The sequence below is a fragment of the Phyllostomus hastatus genome, unplaced genomic scaffold (genome assembly GCF_019186645.2).
Source record: "Phyllostomus hastatus isolate PE091 unplaced genomic scaffold, TTU_PhHast_1.1 phas_scaffold_345, whole genome shotgun sequence".
Taxonomy (NCBI): Eukaryota; Metazoa; Chordata; class Mammalia; order Chiroptera; family Phyllostomidae; genus Phyllostomus; species Phyllostomus hastatus.
In genome coordinates, this window is record NW_025334024.1 from 17,112,957 (window position 1) to 17,127,982 (window position 15,026).

At 46.1% G+C, this 15,026-nt stretch overlaps 1 protein-coding gene and 1 pseudogene across 5 annotated transcripts in view; one reads left to right on the forward strand and one right to left on the reverse strand.

Moving 5' to 3' along the window:
- The window catches only part of DUS2 (dihydrouridine synthase 2), a 37,334-nt gene that overhangs the window by 13,065 nt on the left and 9,243 nt on the right, over nt 1–15,026 (reverse strand). For all 5 annotated transcript variants that reach the window (XM_045818901.1, XM_045818904.1, XM_045818903.1 and 2 more), the window contains 5 exons: nt 10,005–10,050; nt 7,137–7,228; nt 6,270–6,313; nt 5,060–5,120; nt 1,327–1,374 (listed from right to left, as the gene is read on the reverse strand). In XM_045818901.1, coding sequence (XP_045674857.1) covers nt 1,327–1,374; nt 5,060–5,120; nt 6,270–6,313; nt 7,137–7,228; nt 10,005–10,050 — 291 coding nt within the window. The remainder of the gene's footprint in view (nt 1–1,326; nt 1,375–5,059; nt 5,121–6,269; nt 6,314–7,136; nt 7,229–10,004; nt 10,051–15,026) is intronic.
- Nucleotides 13,280–13,657, forward strand: LOC123806096 (annotated as a pseudogene).

The window sequence follows — 15,026 nt, forward strand, 5'->3', positions numbered from 1 at the left end:
CATTCACAACCACTCCATCCCGCAGAGAGGTGTCCAACTGGAGGTTCCTAAGTCCAGGAGTCTACACTTAGGGCTAGACACGTATAAACTACATCCGACACCTTTTACCCTGATATGCCATCGCGAGGGGTCACTGATGCTAGGGGAGAGGTCAGAAGACCATGGCTTTAGCCTCAGTTCTGCCTGCTTTTTCGCTACATGATCTTGAGCAAATTATTTTTCCCTCTCTGTGCTTTAGTTTTATTATTCTTGATCAAATGAAAATAACGCATGCCTTTGCTGTCTACTTCAAGGGATTTGGAGAACAAATGGAATAAATGCTGGAATATCCTTTGGAAAGAGTACTCTGCAAACTCTAAGGATACATTATAGGCACATTACAAACACATTATATGTACCTACCTGCACGTGGGAAAAATGAAAAGGCACCTAGCTCATAAACACGCTGGCCTTCCTATATCCCAGAGACAGTGGGGCTAGAAGAACGCACAGGACGACCTGCCGACACAGCAGCCAGCACAAACAGTGGCAGCTTTTACCGGTGGTGCTTTATCCCAAGTCACTGAATGTAGCCTGTGGGAGGCACTAGGAGACTTAACACCCAGCAGGGAAGGGGGGCTAGAGAATGAAAAGGAAGTCCAAGGAGCTAAGAAGAGAGCTGGTGGAATGAGAGAGGAAAGTAAAAGGTGTCTGTAGTGCAGCAGAAAATGACATCCCCACATGCCCTGACAGCTCACAATACTGGGTGGCAAATGGCAACCTGTCCCCGGAGCCTCATAAACCTGGCCACCAGAATCATTGAAGGACAGGGTTAGAGGAGACTAAATTCAACTTGCCTCGTATGACCCTGACCTGGCCTGCTCTCAAAGGCTGGTGGTGGAGTACAGCAGCACTCAGGGACCCACTGCGGTGCTCATCAAGCCCCGGGGAGGGGCCAATCCTCCCCAACCCACCCCCACAGCCACGGAGCCTGTCCACACCCACGGAGCCTGTCCACACCTACAGGTCGCAGGTCCTGCACTCTAGTGATCTTCTCAGAAGGGAGACAGGCAATACAGAGGAGGCTCTAAATGAGTCTAGCCCTCCCACTCCTCCCCACCCCAGCTCTCAGTTAACATGTCACCAGCCCTGGGCTTTTAAGGAACTCCAAGTCAACTGTAGGCTGGCTCAGGGGTTACTGAACTTGGCTGCATGTCCAAACCACTGAGAAGACTTTCACAAATCTCCCAGACCCCAGGTGGAGTGCCTGATTCACTAAATCTGGGAGAGGGGAGTGGCAAGTGTGCCATGTTTCAGGACCTCTGCTTTCACTCATGCAGGACTTACCTTCTCAATCTTGTCGGGATCAGACAGCAGAGCGGCTCCCATTCCCCCCTAAGGAAAAGCACAGAGGGGCTTCTTACAGCTGGACGGGGACAGCCCCTCCCCATGATATGGCAACATGATGTGGCAACACACCAGCACCCCAGCACCTGTCTCCAAGGGACCAAGGTCCACTGGCAATCGGTAGGTCTCCTAAGCGAGTAGGAAAGTGGCAGCACCCTACCCACAAAAACAGGGATCAGAGTCTGATGAATTCTAACAGTGATGACTTAGCAAAGGCCACAGATCTAGCTAGAAGCAGGTTCTACAAAAATAATGTTTCAGGACTGCCCATTCCCTACCCAGGGTATCAGTGCCTTAATAAACTAAACCAATCTGCCAAGCCCTTAAAAAAATAATGAAACACTCTTCCTTTGAAATGAAAGCAAATGCACCTTCTTTCTATCCTACTATCACTTGCTTTGGTGCCGACACCGTCAGCAAAGCCACTCAGGGGCGTGCAACCTGCAGACTCTCTCCAGCCCCTTCTCTGCCAGCTACAAGAGCCCAACCCTGAGCACCCAGACCAATGGCAAACACCAACAAAGCCCCAGCTAAGGGACACCAACAGCCCACGGAGCCACATGAATCTTGACTTTAACAACAGAGGGCGTCTCTTGATGGTGAGATTATTGGTAATTTTCCCGCTCTTTTTTGTACTTTCAAACTACCCAAGTTCTGGACAATGGCATGACATTTTAATAATGGCATGGGGGCAGGTGTTAAAAATCTGAACCCATTAAGAGCAAGGTGAAGGGGAGAAAAACAAATCCAATAAATAGATGCTGTCAGCACATATAGAGCACATACTAACAAATGCTCACAGTCTGTGCTCAGACGGTTTAAGTTCAGTGATTACATGTTTTAAAGGATGACAGATTAGAATCGGAGAGAACACTGACGGACTCAGCCAGCCTGAGTCTGCATGTCAGAGGAAATCGGGAAGGGCAGAAGGGGACTAGCCCTGGTCACGGATACAAACCTGCTGAGAGGCGTTAAGGAAACCCTGGCCACCCCAGACCCATCTGGCCTTCAGCTCATACACAGTTCAGCCCTTCCCTGTGGAATCATGGGCTCTATAATGCAGCCTTGCCCTGGCTGGTGTGGCTCAGTGGACTGAGCACCAGTCTGCAGACCAAAAGGCTCCCAGTTCGATTCCCTGTCAGGGCACATGCCTGGGGTTCAGGCCAAATGCCCGGCTGGAGGAGTGCGAGAGGCAACCAATCAATGTCTCTCTCAAGCAGCGATGTTTCTCTCCCTTTCCTGCTCCCTCCCCTCTCTAAAAAAAATAAATAAATTACCTTTATTAAAAAAATAAAATACAGTCTCACTGCCCCTTCCACAACAATGGCTTTCTCAATGGTATTTCCTTCCTTCCTTCTATTTAACTTACTTATTTGCTTTTTTGAATAGGTAACACATGAAAAATGTTTTAAGATTCAAAAGGGTAAAAAGCACGAACTCTCCCTCCCTTGAGGAACAGAAAACTTTTCAATTTATACTTTTTACATGGCTCCGATTTCTGAGCCACCGGAAGAGCACTAACACTCAGGCGGTGCGCACTGGCATGGCACACCGCTGAGCTGTTCTGGCCGGTCGGCGCCAGTGCTGAGCTAAGGGGTTAATTATTCTGAGTAGCACCCTGGCAGAGGGAATTTAATTCCCGTGCAAAACCACATAAAAACTTAGTTTCCTTCCCTAGGGGAAACCAGTGTTACTAGTTTCTTGTGTGTCTTTCCAAATATGTTCTATGAAAAGTAAATGTATATGAATATTCATTTCCCATCCCCCACACATAAATGGTAATACACCACATACAATTCTGTCCTTTGTTTTTCTTCACTCCATGAACTCAGGGAGATTATTCCAATAATTTCAGTTTTGCTCCTTACATAATCACAAACACAAAGAGGTAATTTGAAAACAGCCAACAGAGTCTAAAATTTGCAGCTTCCCACAGACGATTTCAAATCTCCACAATTCCTTGAAGCAGCTGCCTACAGGTCTTCTGGGTTTCGAGAGCCCCAAGAGCCTTTTCCTCAGGTGGTCTTCAGGCTCCTGGCTTAAAGGAAAGGTCCCCAGGCCACGTAACTGCTGAAAACAAAGTGGCTGACTTTGGGCAGTGGGCCTGGGGGGGCACCTGCTAGGCCTACACCACACACCCTACAATAAGGTTCCCAGGGGCAGCCACACAGAAGTCCCTCTGGTGTCTCTCACACACCCAGCCCCAAGCTGTGCTTGTCATCTGCTCCAAACGTGCTTTTCCTCTGCCGGTCCTACTGACATGGAAGACTCACCGCCCTCCTGGCTGCCAGTCTCTCCTCTCTCTACCCACAACACTCACCCCGCACCCCCACGCCCAGTCCAATCATTTGCCAGCCAAGTCCTGTCAAATGCTACTCCAGCTGGGCTCTCCTCTCTCTATCCCCCTAGTCTTTCCTGTGGACCCACAACACTCACCTCCTATGTCTATGCCCCCACCTCTAGCCTCTTTCCACTTCAGTCCACAAGACACATGGCTCCCAGATGAGCATTTCTACTCACAGGATGCATTTGGAAAGATACACAAGAAACTAGTAACACTGGTTCCCCTGGGGAAAGAAACTAAGTTTCTGATCACCCGCCTTTCTGTTGGTTCACAAAAGGCCAGAGATACCGAAGATCCAGATCCAGCTACTGTGGTCCCAACCAAGATTTTCAACCCTGCATCCCTCTGTTTCCTCGTCGTCTCCCTCTCTCCAACCCTCTGCTCAAATCGAGGTTCTCTGCCTCCACTTCATGTTGGCACCTAAGCTCTGCACTGCACTCCTCCTGCCTGCAGGGTCCCAAACCTCCTCGTCGAGGACCGCATTTCTCTGTGAAATCCCAAGTTTAAGTGCTGCCTCTCAGCTCCTTTCTGAGCTATGCTAGTACTCTAGTCTGAGCTTTTGATACGAAAATGGGGACATATTTCGCAACATTTTTATTTATTTAATTTTTTTTTTAGTCCTCACCCAAAGACTTCTTTTTTCCATTCCTTTTAGAGACAGAGGAATTGAGAGAGGAAGAAAGTAAAATATCGTTGCAAGAGAGAAGCACTGATTGGGTGCCTCCCATACACACCCAGACTGGGGAGCAAACCCACAATCCAGGTATGTGCCCTGCCCAGGAATCGAACCCGCAGCCCTTCAGTTACAGGACAAAGCTCCCACCACTGAGCCACACTGGCCAGGGCCACATCCTCTATTCCTAAAAAGATGTTACGTCTTGGTGTTATTCATGAAAAGACAAAACCCTGTTCACATTACTTTTTCTTCTACCATTTACATCATTTAAAACAAATGGGCACAATGCTCTGTGGGTATGTTTATGTATATATGTATATGCATGTGTATACAAGCTTTTCCCTCAACCATCTGAGGGGAAAGTTACATATATCATAGCCCCTGACCCCAATATATTTTAGTGTGTATTTTCTAAGAATAGGGATATTCTTACAAAACTGAAGAGCTGTTAACTTTATCGGTTTACACTGATCCAGTATTTTTAGCTAATCTACCGTGGTCCACACTCCCAATTTTGCCCACTGATCCAATAATATCCGCTTGAGCCTTTTCCCACACAGTAACAGGAGTCAGACACTGTACTCAGTCATCATGTCTCACCCATCCTCTTTAATCCGCACCTGTCTCTGGGGGGCATAAAAGGCGCAGTTTACCTTGGTGGAATAGTCTTTCGGACAGCCCATGTTGACATCAATTCCAGCCACGTCATTTTCTCTGGAACGACACGAAGTGGGAAAGGTGGCAGTAAACATTCAATGTGAGGAGGGAAGGTGGAGTCAAAGGCATGGGCCAGTGCTCCTGAATCCCTCACCGCGTCCCTGGTGCGAAACACACCAACCCTCAGTGTCAGAAGCTGAAAAAAACCTACTCTAAAATGCACAACTGCCTCCCCAGAGCAAAGCTCAAGAGGCATGGAATAAGGTGCTTGCACATGTACAGAGCTAGTTGTCGAGGACTTTGCTACTTTGGAATTCTATCAGATAGCTCAAATCCTGAGTGAAGTCACACTGAACGCGATCCCAGAGTTCCGGTTCTGACTGGGGCAGTGCAGGCCATTCGTCCATGCAGAAAAGTGACATGAGCACGAGACCCTGGGCCCAGAGCACCAGTTCTGGTGGGAGGTACAAGACTGCCTTTACTGGCTGGGTCACACAGTTGGCTTACTCCAGACAGTTCTCAGATGCAGAAAGGACCCTGACCTCACCTTTTGGAACATATGCAGTTCACAGGCTGTGATTCAGCAGCAACTACTGTGTGAATACCCTCTCAGCCTCACTGTAACTGATAACAATAGTGACTACTTACTGAGCACTCACTATGTGCCACACACTGCAAAGACATTTACGTGCATTATTTCATTTACTTTTCCCTATAATGACAGAGGCAGGCAATACTATTGGTCTCACTCCGTAGATGAGGAAACTTAAGTTCTCAGCAAGGTTACCGAAGGTCACACAGTTAACAAGTAGCAAAGCCACAGACAAAATTACAACCCAGGTTCATCTAACTCCGTAACCACAACACTCTCCGCCTTCGTTAATTTAGGAAGCAATAAGTCTAACCTACACTTCATGAGATTCAAAACCTCAGGGCTCGTGGTCACAAGAGTCCTGGAAAGGGAACCTCATGAATAAACATTAAAAAAAAAGAGGCACCCACACAGAGATTATCTGGGATCTGGGCATAGGGGGTACACGAGAGGCCCAGAGCAGCCTTGGACACCGCGGAGAAGGAAACCAGAAAGGAAACAGAAGGTACTGAACTAGAAGGCAGAAGGGCGGTCACCTGCAACATCACGAGGAACAGTGAGGCCCCAGAGCCAACAGGAGCGGCAAAGGTAGTTCCGAAGAGGGAAGAACTTACACAAGTCTGGCCACGGCGAGGGCTCGCTCTGCGTCCGAAGTCCCCTGGGAACACAAAAGGCTGCATCAACCACCACCCTGACACACGTACACACACACACGCACAGGCAAACACACCCATGCATGCCATGCGCACACACATCAGCAAGTGGAGTCCAGCTGGTGTCTCCTCAACATCCCGTCCACTAGACTAGCCCTCCGTCAAAGGCCAGAAGTGGATGGGAGGGCCAAGAAAATGTCAAAATGCCATCAATGCTATGATTACTTTCAAACATGCAAAAACACTGAAAAATTCTTACAGTAAACAATCATATACCCACCACTTAGAATCTGTAATTGACATTTTGGCATTTGTTTTATCATATATCTACCCATTGTTGTCGATTTTTAAAAATCTAATTCAGGAGCTATTCTGAAAAGCACCAGAAAATGCCCAAAGTGAGAGGAGAGAGCTACAGAGTCATTATAACCCTGACATAAATACTAACTACTCTTGAGCAAACCTGATTTCTTTATGTGGGAGATATACACAGACTACAAAAAAACGAAGACCTTACCCTGAATAACTAATGCTAGGGATTAACAACGTGTAAGTTATGCCAAACAGACAATTCCTATAATTAAGAAAATTAAATTTGAGATGAGAGACATTTAACAGACTACTATAGCTTGATTTCCATAAACTCTCTCCAACAGTGTAATCACTCATGAGCAGATCTTTGAAAAATGTCCTGAACTTGAAAACTTCAGGAAACTGCCGCTGTGCACTGAAGCCCAGGCATTCCACTGCATTCCCATGCAGTAAACCGGCCCAGGTCAGGGCATGTGACAGCAAATCTGGGCAGCGGGCGGGGCCGGGCCGTCCTACCATCTGGAAGACGAGCCTGCTCTGCTCCCTTCTGCAGGTGCGGAAGACGACTCGGTCATCGGGGGCTACAAAGTCCACCGTGCTGAGCACCTCTGCAAGAAAACACAAACACACAGGCACAGCCGCTTAGTAAGGAAGCTCACTTGGAATGATCCCTGCAAGAAAACAGAGCAAAAGCATCAGCTTAAAGGAAGAAAAAGGATGCTGGAAGTACACCATTCTTAAAAGAAATCAGTGTGCACACGGGAGACACCTGAGGGGCTGACGAGGTTCTATCTCCTGACCTGGTGGCGGCCAGTTACACGGTTGTTTCACAGTTATCTGTTAAACTGTATGCTTGTGTTTTACGTAATTTCTCCGTGTGGCTATTGGAGTTTGCGATTTTATTTATTTATTTCCCTATTTATTATTCATCCTCACCTGAGGATATGTTTACTGGTTTTTAGAGACAGAGGAAGGGAGAGAGAGAAACATCAAAGTGAGAGAGAAGCACTGACTGGTTGTCTCCCGTACGTGCCCCGACCAGGGATAGAACCTGCAACCCAGGTGTGTGCCCTGACCAGGGATCAAACCCACAACTTTCGGTGTGTGAGATGACGCTCCAACTAAGAGTCACCCGGCCAGGGCTTCGTTTTGCAATTTTAAAACATTTTTTAAAAATGTGCAGATAGAGCACTGTGTCTGAGCTTCAGATTTCGACCCAGTTTTCCCAGATGTCACTCTGAAGTTCAGCAGAGTTGCTGTTTCTTAACGACCTGTCAGGTGCCTGACACTGTGAGCAGAGATTTACTATACTCCAGGCGATTCTTACAGCTTGACATTGTGTATCTGCAGATTTGCCTGCTCGCTAAAATTTATTTGTAATCCATACTCACAACACTTACATCGTCATTCTCAGACACGCAGAGAATTACAGAAAATTCCGGTCACCTAATGTACAGGTTCGCAGCCAGAGTCAAACAAGGCAACACTCTGTCTCCTTGCTTTAGCTCTCACACTGTAAACAAGTGTCTTTTTGATGGGACATTTAGTGCCGCATCTTTGCCTGTTTGTAGGTAATCTCATTGTTTTAAGTGGCCCCACGCACACGGAAGCCCCACCCAGTGCTCCTGTGCACAAGAAGGCTGCGATGTGCCTTATGGAGAAAACCCACGTGTCCAACACACTCTGTGCAGATGCAAAATTATACACAGAGCTGTTGGCTGTGAGTTCTATGTTAATGAATCAACAGAATATATTAAATTGCATGTCTTTAAGCAGAAGCACACATAGAACAAGATCACACATTGATCTGTTAATGACATCTGACCAGAGGTCTGCGGGGACGCACACCTGGACAGGCAGACCTCAGAGATACTGCGGGCTCAGTTCCAGACCACCACAAGACAGTAAATGTCGCAATTAAGGCCAGTCACGCAAATGTTTTGGTTCCCCAGTGCATGAGAAAGTTACGTTCATATTGTAGTCTACTTACTATTCCATAGCATTATATCTAAAAAATGTAGATACCTTAATTTAAAAATATTTAAAAAACAAATAAATTAACCATCACCTGAGCCCATTGGAAAAACAGTGCCAATTGGCTTGCTCAACGCGGAGTTGCCACAAACCTTCAAACAGTGAAAAACACAGTATGCAAAGTGCAGTAAAATGACATATGCCTGTATTTCTCCTAGAGCAGTGGTTCAGTATTCACTCATTTGGTGTGAAAGCACTTCCATAAATAGAAGCTGTGGTTATCATCCCAGCCCTGATTAGAAGATCAAAAGGGTGGACCGGAGGCAGTGACATGCAGGGAGAGCAGAACAGAGCAATCTGCCGCAGCAGAGCCGGCGCGTGACTGGCAGCAGGAAGTCTGAGAGGAGAATAAAAGCTCAGTGTGTTTACATTAGAGCTCTATTTATTTGTAACAGCAAAACACCAACGTCCCTGTTAAAGCACGGGTGAAATCAATCCTGACAGTCATCTGTAAGTAGCGACATGGAAAAATGTCCTAGTAGAAAAGTAACTGGCAAAACACATGTAGCCTGATACCAAGGGGGCAGGAAGGGAGATATACAAACACATTTATGTTTACATACATGCTTTACTGAATGTGTAAAAATCTATCTACCAGTACATTATTCCTCTTTATGATCGCCTCTTCAAGTATGAGATTATGGGGGATTTTCATTTTCTGGCTGGCAAAGGTCTGTCACATTGAATTTTTTGTAACACAAAGAAAATATAAATCTAAAACATTAAATTAAAGACAAAATTGAGTCACAACTTCTAGTGAACTTACATTAAGATCTGACAAATGTATATCCATTTCAAAAACCTCAAACAACACCACAGCCGTAATCAAAGCAGACTCAGCCTCATTAATTAAATATAAATAAAATCACAATTCAGTACCAACCACTTTCATCTGCAAAGTACTGACATGTACCTTATCTTCTTTGACTCCAACCCTATGATTTAAGTAAAGCAGGGATTATGATTTTCATTTTACAGCTAAAGAAATTGAGGCAGAGAGGTCATGTGACTTGACCATGATCACACAGCTAGCGAGTGGCAGAGCCAGAACCAGTGCCAATGCCATCCCAACCCAAAGCTTCTAGGGTCCCTCCTGTAACTATGAAACCTGGCAACTTCTACGCCAGCAAGCCTGTGGGCACAAGGCGTTCTTAGTCTATTTCATACCTGGCTCTTGTCAGGGTCTCTGGAGAGCAGCAGCTATTGTCAAAGGAACACAGGATCCACAAAATTACAGAGCCATGCAAGGAGAACCCTGGGAGGACCCTGTCACCACGGACAAAGGTAGTGATAGCACGGCTCAGTTCTGCCTGGGCACAAACGCAACCCTAGGGCCACAGTGGCACTCACCATTGACAACTCTCTTGCACTGAAGCATCTTGAGGTCGATCAGCTCCTGTGGAGGAACCAGAGAGCACTTATCAGTCCAGGGATACAGGCCCTGGGGGAGGACCTCCACTGCACATCTGATGGGGGCTTCTTGGCCTGTCACCCCACTACCAACAACAGATCACGGCTTTTGGGGCATGTAGTGCTGTCCTCTCCACTTAAGCATGGCAAGCAGGGACCTGCATGAGCTTCCCTCAATCAGCTGCTCCTCCCAAGGTCCTTGGAGATATTTGGGACCTAGACAGGGTGAGCAGCTCAGGGAGCCAGAGCGAAGACAAGAGTCCAGGACGTGGACTCCTGCACACCTTTCTCACCTACTAGTCTCCGCTCCGGTGCATCCTCTCTAAGAACCTCCCGCCTCATCCCAGGAAATGTCCAAGGACAAAAGTAGAACCAGAAGCACAGGGAGGAAAATTTGAGATCGGCACAGGAAACAAAAGTCTAAAATTCCTCCTCTACATGGGTCACACTGTGTGGAAACGAAAGCGGTGAGATCCTCAGCTCTGGAGATACTCGGACTCACAAAAGAAAGAAAAACGGGGCTTCTTCAAAATTAGGATCATACGCAAGGAGGGAGAGCTCATGTCTCCTGAAGGACTGAGTGCTGGTGGGAGACATACTGCTCTGCTTGTGCAGTGATCATTTCAATAGATGTGGGAGCCAAATCAGAAGCTCACACCCAGGAGAGTTCTGGGGGCCTGGAGGAAGATGGGAAGAAACTCAGCCCTGGTACTCATCCCCACACTGTCTCCTTAGGAGCCTCAGCAAGTCACAACCCAGCCGGTGGGCACGATGGCCTTTGCTCCTTCATGGGAGGATGTCGGGCTCAAGAGTCAAAGGACCCAATGGCATCCATGGGGCTCCCCCCAACATACCCATAATCCAGGTTACTACACATTCAGGGGGCTTCTGTAGCTATTCTCTCCATGTTGCATTCGGGTCACCACATATCTGATGCCCACCAGGCCCAACCAAACAAATCACCACCACCAAGCCATACAGATACATGGCTGGCAACCAAGCCCCCAGCCCCAGGGGATAGACAGAGCCCCTGTAGCCAGTGACCCTCGCTGCAGCAGCAGGCGCAAGAAGGCACGTGTATGAGTGGGCGGTATTGGGTGGCCTGTGCTTACAAAAAGCAGCTCTGCTGCCCAGCGGAGCTCTGGCCAGGAACAAGCAGTGTAAAGCGACGCAAGCCCTTGCTGGGGCCCTGGCCATGCCAGCAGGAGCCTGTCCTCCTTGGGATTCCCAAAGCTCCCTGTCAAGTTCACCTTTATAGCACTTACCACTTCTTTGTATGCTAGTTGCTGATGCACTTGTCACATCTTTGCCATTAGACTCTGAACCCCCTGAGGAAGGTCCTGTGTCCACACAAAGGTGGGCTTGGAGGACCCTGGCCAGGTAGCCTGAGCTCCAAGAGGAGGAGCTGACACAAAATGGCCCTTGAAACACCCTGTTTTCCTCTCCGACGCCTCACTACGCCAGCAGAGCCTCTGGGGCCTGGACACGATCTGAGTCACCTTTGAACCACTAGCATCTGTCACGTTGCAAGTGCTCACTAAACGTCTGCTGCAGCCTGCTTCAGCACCTCACACACAGATGTCCAACTGTTTGTTAAAACGGAGAAATTAATTTAAACTGTCACCAATAAAAACCACAAATGTTCCTGCCCACCCACACACCCTCAACACTATTGTTTACCAATTGTATTCAGTATATGGGTACACACAGGTTTTTTTCCTACTGTATTTCCTCAATTAGTGAAAATAAACATTGCTTGTCCACATGGTAGGGTTTATCATCCATGTGTCTTCACAGCACACCGCCTTTTACATCTATACACAACGTGCAGGGGCGGGAAAGCCCACTCTTGGCCAAGCTGGATATTGAGTTTTTCTGTCTCAATTATCACAAATATTTTTCCTATATCAACATCACTTCCTTGATTTTTATCATAATTAACATTTTATTTTTATTGAAGAGACCACCCCAACTTTGCCACAAACAATGCCTTCTAGTTTCTTAGTATATCTATTATGAGGAATATAATTTTAATTGATTGTTTCTCTTCTCTTTGAAAGTGATTTACCTTTTCTTTAAGATTTTATTTATTTTAGACAGAGTGCAAGGGAGGGAGAAAGAGAGTGAGAAAAGCATCAATGTATGGTTGCCTCTCACATGCCCCCTACTGGGGACTTGGCTTACAACCCAGGCATGTGCCCTAGACTGGGAATTGAATCCTCGACCCTTTTGTTTGCAGGCCGGTGCTCAGTCCAGTAAGCCACACCAGCCAGGGTGAAAGTGATTTAGCTTTTTAACTTATCTGAAAATTAAGGCCATTTATAAGTCACTTTTTCTTCACGTAGCTACCCAATGTTCTGAATAGCATTTACTTTTAAAGTGCCTTATCACGTATGGGCTTCCTTATCTGTCATGAGTTATGTTCTGATACCTGAAATATATCCCACTACCTTCATCTCCTTCATTCTGCTGGCGTGCTTTCTCTGTCTGAGCTAACCCATTAGTTTATCGCCAGTGTCCCTCCATGCCACCTCTCTACCCCCACCGCTGGCACACCCAGGTACTCTTTTGCTCTCTGGTTTGGTTAAAGGGTCTTTTGTATATCCCAATTTCAGAAAAACAAACATACCCAGCAACTAAAACTCCCCCCTTAAAAAAAAAAAGATTGACACCTGGCTGGTGTAGCTCAGTGGATTGAGTGCAGGCTGCGAACCAAAGCATCGCAGGTTCGATTCCCAGTCAGGGCACATGCCTGGGTTGCAGGCCACGGCCCCCAGCAACCGCACGTTGATGTTTCTCTGTCTCTCTTTCTCCCTCCCTTCCCTCTCTAAAAATTAAAAAACAAATCTAAAAAAAAGGACAAATTCCCCCCCAAAAAAGATTGACAAAATGAATGAGCGTCTCAAAGGTATAGAAAGCACATTTGAAGACACAATGGCAAAAAGGAAAAAAAATCCCCAATTTTGATTTTTAAAAAATTACTCCATGCATCCCAGAAGCTCAACAAACCTTAAGCAGGAAACTCCAAGAGAGCCATATAGACGCATCATAACCGAACTGCTAAAAGTCAAAGAAAAAGAGAACAGTGAAAACAGCAAGAAAGTGGTGATTTACCACGTACAAAGGATCCTCAGTAAGATTTCTCATGGGAAACCATACAGGCCAGAAACAAGGAAGCGGAAGACTTGTACAACGAGCTCTTCCCGCCGTCCTCCCGTGCCACCACACTGCTGTGCATGAACGTCCTGGCGGATACTCTAAAGAGTATCAACAGTGCCAAAAAGAGAGGCAAATGCTAGGTTCTCATCAGGCCATGCTCCGAAGTCATCACCCAGTTTCTCACTGTGATGATGGGGCGCGGTTACACTGGCGAATTTGAAATTACTGATGATCACAGAGCTGGGAAAACTGTCGTGAACCTCCTGGGCAGGTTGAACAAGTGTGCAGTGATCAGCCCTGGGTTTGCTATGCAGCTCAGAGACCCTCTCCTGTCCCGTCAGTTTGATTTCATTGTACGGACAACCTCAGCAGGCCTCATGGGCCAAGAAGAAGATGAAAATACATGAGGAAAAATCCTGGGATTCTTTTCCTAGGGACATAATACATGCATGCAAATAAAATGCATCAAAGGATACTATCGATAAAGTGAAAAGACAACCCACAGAATGGGAGGAAACACTGGCAAATCATACATCTGATAAAGGTCTAGTATCCAGACATACAAAATTCTTGCAACTGTCAGAATAGAAAGACAAAGAACCCAGTTAAAAAATGAGCATAGGCCTTGAATAGACATTTCTCAAACATGATATAAAAATGGCCAATATACATGAGAAAAGATGCTCCACGTCATTGATGGTTAGGGAAATACAAGTCAAAATCATGATGAGATACCACTTCACACCCACCAGGACAACTATAATCCAAAAGACAAGTAGTAACAAGTGTTGGCAAGGATGTGAAAAAATGAACCTTCACACACTGCTGGTGAGGATGGGACATGGCGCACCTGCTGAGGGAAAAGGCTGCTGGTTTCTCAAGTGGGTAAACACGGAGTCACCATAGGACCCAGCGACTCCACTCCTAGGTGTATATCCAAGAGAAGTGAAAATACACGTCCACACAAAAACTTACACATGAATATTCATATAACATGTTTCACAATAGCCAAAAGGCAGAAACAATCTAAATGATTACCAGCTGATGAAGGAATAAACAAATTGTGTTGTACACACACAAACCATGGACATTAAAAGGATGAAGTGCTGATACATGCTCTGACAGGGATGAACCTGGAAAACATGCTAAGTGAAAGAAATGAGACATAAAAAGCCTCTTATTGTATGATTCTATTTATAGCAAGTGTCCAAAACAAGCAAACCTATAAAGACAGAAAGTAGATTAACAGTTGCCAGGGACTGGAGAGGGGGAAACTGGGCAGCGATTGCTAATGAATATGAGGTCTCTTTTTGGTGTGATGAAAGGGTTCAAAATTGATTGCGTGCCCTGGTTCGGCAGTTCAGTTGGTAGGAGCTTCATCCAGATACATCGAGGTTGTGGGTTTGATCCCCAGTCAGGCCACATACCAGAATCAACCAATGAATACATAAATAAGTGAAACAACAAATCGATGTTTCTCTCTCTCTAGAAATCAATAAATAAATTTTTAAAAATTAAAAAAAGTGACTGTGGGATGGATACATAACCCTGTTAATATACTAAAAGCTACTGAATTGTATACTTCAAATTGGTTAATTATATGACATGTGAACCATATCTCAAAAAAAGATGTTTATAAATGTATAGAGGAATATTTCTGGTCAACTGACAAAACTGGAATATGGAAGGTAGATTAGAAAAAATATTGTATCAATGTTAAAGTCACTGAAGATAATGTCTGTATAATAGCCATATACAAGAAGACCTGCCCTGGCTGGTGTTGCTCAGTGGATTGAGTGGCAG